This window comes from Histoplasma capsulatum, genomic scaffold (assembly GCF_000149585.1).
Source record: "Histoplasma capsulatum NAm1 scaffold_3 genomic scaffold, whole genome shotgun sequence".
Taxonomy (NCBI): Eukaryota; Fungi; Ascomycota; class Eurotiomycetes; order Onygenales; family Ajellomycetaceae; genus Histoplasma; species Histoplasma mississippiense.
Genome location: NW_001813980.1, coordinates 1,525,952 through 1,530,052, shown reverse-complemented (window position 1 = coordinate 1,530,052; position 4,101 = coordinate 1,525,952). Strand labels below are relative to the sequence as shown.

Genomic DNA, 4,101 nt, shown 5'->3' with positions numbered 1-4,101 from the left:
CCCACACATGAATATATGACAGAGTGTATGAGAATAGATGAAGAAGATTGACAATAAATGCAGAAAAATGATTTTGAAAACAGCAATGACAGCAGTAGTAATGGTAATAATAATAATAATAATAATAATAATAATAAATTTGATTAAATTAACTGCAGTAATTATAAAGATTCTTAATATTAGACAATTTATCCTATATTTTTTGATAAAATCACACTTTTTAAATTACACCCCTGGTAATATATTTATGTATTCATGGTATATATTATCACATGATTTGTTTATGATCAATCAAATCACTCAGAAAAACTAACCTCCTCATATAAAAAGTGATGATGTTTTATAACAGATATATTACAAAATATTTCAGTAAAAATGATAATATATATCAAATTTCTTTGAAAAATCTGAACATAATGAAGTTTTTTTATAGAAGTAGCATACAATGAAGCAATCAATTTTTGTAATAATATATCAAATCCACCACTTTTAACCCACACCATTCAATCCACATCATTCAACTCACATCATTCAACCCGCGTCTTTATAATCTCATTATAAGAATTCAAATATCTGCATCAATTCTTTCTTCATCTCTTTCATATCATTCTCTATTTTCAACTGCTGTTCATTCTCTATATTATTGTTATCAGAACTCAAAAATTTTAAAGTATTTGAAATTTCAGAAAATTTATTTTTCATAATATTATTGAATTTCTGCAGTTTCTGAAATAAATTGAAAATTAACAATGGTATTGAAATTGTTGAAGCTCTGATTTCACATTCTTAAAGTACTCTTTTTTTATTGATAAATGTAGAAGCAGAGAAGGCATTGAAATCATTACTCTCATCAATAAAATTTTTTAATTAAATTGATTGAATTGAATAATATTGTATTAAATTATTCTGATGTTTATGAGCAATTTATTGATTTTGACTTTCAGTATACTTCTTCTCTATCAAATGTTGATCTTACTCCTATTTGAATTCATCAATTATTTCTATTCATTTATCAAATGTTTAAATAAAATCTGTTTCTGACCACGTAGTTTCTGATGTTTTTCCATTATATTTATTTAAAACTCATTGATTCTTCTTTATATGATAAAGAACTCAATCAGAGTTTCACACAGATAAATTTAATTCATCATAACAGAAATTTTAAAATCTTATTTTCAACTGCTCACATTGTTTGAAATCTTGATATAAATCAGATAGATCAATTGCATAATATATAATTTCAAATTATTTTTATTTTATAAAATGATTTATATAATTTTGATTTTGATTTCAATGATATAAATCTTGATCTCAATGATATGAATCTTGATTTTAATGATATGATTATTATTTGACAGAGATGACAAAGATTGTGCAGAAGTAGAAAATCAAAGCAATTCCTCATTTTCTTTAAAAACAATATTTTGTGACTCATTTTGAATGTCAGAAAAGACCTCATAATCATACTGAAAGAATGAAAATTCAGATGAATAATACAGTTTCAAATGCTGAATTCTCTCAATATTAAATTGATGAATTTGTAGATGATGATCATTTAAAGAATTATTGAGGATATTATTCAAAGATAATGAGGTATTATGTGGGGTATTCATTTTGCTAACATGTTCAATTCTTCTTTTTAAAAGTTGAAGATGCAGATTTTTCCTACAATGTGATCCATCATAATCATCCACATCATTCACACCCCTGATTTTTCAAACACTTAACCCAATATGGCAGATTGGAACGCGCACCAATATTACAGGGCTTTACAAGAAGCTAGCAAGAAGTGGGCAGCGCCGGCGAAGTTAAAAATACGAGGTTGGTGCGAGCACCTAACTAAAAGGGGTAATTTTTTGGTGCGCGCAGCGTTGCAAAATCCGTCTAATAGTTGAATTGATCGTGACTTTTCATGCGAATTTGAATTCTATCATACATATGCTCTATCCATCTATCAAAGATAAGCAACCAATCATATATGCACATCGCAGACGGTTCACAAGAACCAAGCAAGAGAAAGAATATCCTTACTCCCTCTACTACCTACCCGACTACTCAATCCAACCTACTCAGACCGGGTCACGCTCCTCAAATTCCCAAAACTCAACACATCCCCAATCCGCCTCGCCCCCGTAAACAACATGCACAATCTATCAACCCCACACCCCCACCCGCCCGTCGGTGGCAACCCCCACTGCAACGCTTGCAGGTAATTCTCATCCATTTTCCCCTCCGCCTCCACCGCCGGGACCTGAAACCCAAGCTGGATCTCAAACTTCCGCCTCTGCTCAAACGGTGAGTTCTCTTCTTCATACATATTGACCACCTCCCGCTGGTCAATGAAGAGCTCCGCCCGTGCTGCCACGGTCTGCCCGCATGCGGGGTGCGTGAATGACTTCGAGAGTGGTGAGAGGCATTCCGGGTGGTTGACGATGAAGGTTGGGTCTTTGCACTGCGGCTCGAGGTAGATGGCGCTTAGCCGGTCGAGGAGGCGGGGGAGGTTGGGGTTTGTCGGTAGCGGATGGCTGAGTTGCTCGAAGAGCTGGATGACTGTTTTGGTTGCTTCTTCTGTAGGGGTGGTGGTAAAGTCCGGTAGCTTGTGGCACATTGCCGTTTCGAGATCTGGGATGAAGTCGAGGCGGCGGAAGGGGGTTGCGAAACTAGTTGTGGTCGGGGAGAGGGTTTCTAATGTTTCGTTTAGATGGTGGATGTGTCGGTCAAGGCCCGTGAAGAAAGACTCGGTCAGGGTTATTAAGGTTTCCAGGTCGGCGAATGCGTGGTAGAATTCACAGGTTGTGAATTCCGGGTTGTGGGTTTTATCCAGCCCTGTGAAGTTGTTTCAGCTGGAACTTTCGATTTCTTTTCTTGTGTCCCACCTCTTCCCCCCTTCTTTTGAGTCACAGAGGAGCATGCTAGGATAAGCTGGACGAGGACTCACCTTCATTGCGAAATGATGGGCCAATCTCAAAAGACCTTATCGAATCCGCCAACAACCAGGCGCTTGAGCCATAGCTCAGGGGCAATCCTCAACGAAAGTGGTCGGTCGGGGAACTCAGTTGCGGATGTTTGGAACGGTCTGGCAACCGCACCGCCGGCCACAGATGCTAATATCGGTGTCTCCACTTCCATGAAAGACCTGTCCAGGAAAAAACTGCGTATGTATTGAATGACAGATGACCGAGCTCGAAGGATATCAGCTGCAGTGGGGGAGTATAGTAACTGAACGTGCCGGTCATATGGCGAGGATTCTTGATATTTCATACGGAGCGGGACATCGTGAAGACAGGGCGTGATGAGCTTGGGGAGTTGAGATGCGGCCACGGAGAGCTCTCTACGGCTTGTTCGATGGGGGTGTCCGATGACCGCTGTTTTCCCGGAAAACGCAAGGTTTTAAAGTGTTAATGCAAAATATAAAATCTCTCTTTTCTCGATGGTACGGCAATACATAATACAGGGTATAAAGATGACCTACAGAAAACATCCCCGCGCCGTAGTAGATGGTAGAATTGCTTGAACTTCTCCGGCGTCACTCCCAAACTGTCCAGATGTCTCTGATTGCACAGCACTTGCACCTTCCGGCCATTCTGCACGAGGTCAAGAAATATCAACTTGCTCCCCGCAATCCGTGCCGACTGTATTCTACCTAATCATCAAGTTGTGAGCACAGCCAATGCCTCCATATTTTTGCTTCTTCTCTTTTTGTAGAAAAATCAGCCCCCCAAACCCATGGGACATACCATATATAACCACATAGTCCTGCTCTGCAGTTTCGTTTGGCTTTAGGTAATCGTACTTGGAGTGGAACTCGTCGCTGCTGATTGACCGCTTGTCGACGGCCATTCGGGGATATGGTTCATGGTAAACATTTCTGATTTCTGTGATTCTGTTTTCCCAACCCTTTCTATCAAGGCTGTGGGTGGCCGGGCCAGTTGGTGTGTTCGTTGACGACCAGCGGACCAGCCGGCAATTCTGCGGTGTCGTCGTCGTTAAGCTCGGAGAGGACGAGAGGTGTGCGCGGGTTAATCTAGGGAAAAAATGTAGGGTTGCAGTTGATTAGCATGTTGAAGCGATCCAGACGGTACTTTTGAATAGATAAAGCGG

At 39.5% G+C, this 4,101-nt stretch overlaps 1 protein-coding gene across 1 annotated transcript in view; it reads right to left on the bottom strand.

Moving 5' to 3' along the window:
* Window positions 1–2,065: 2,065 nt before the first annotated feature.
* The window catches only part of HCAG_03590 (conserved hypothetical protein), a gene marked incomplete at both ends in the record, with an annotated part of 2,640 nt that continues 604 nt past the window's right edge, over window positions 2,066–4,101 (bottom strand). Inside the window, 4 exons of the mRNA XM_001541442.1 lie at window positions 2,066–2,826; window positions 3,090–3,365; window positions 3,473–3,643; window positions 3,738–4,024. Of these exons, the coding sequence (XP_001541492.1) occupies window positions 2,066–2,826; window positions 3,090–3,365; window positions 3,473–3,643; window positions 3,738–4,024 (1,495 nt within the window). The remainder of the gene's footprint in view (window positions 2,827–3,089; window positions 3,366–3,472; window positions 3,644–3,737; window positions 4,025–4,101) is intronic.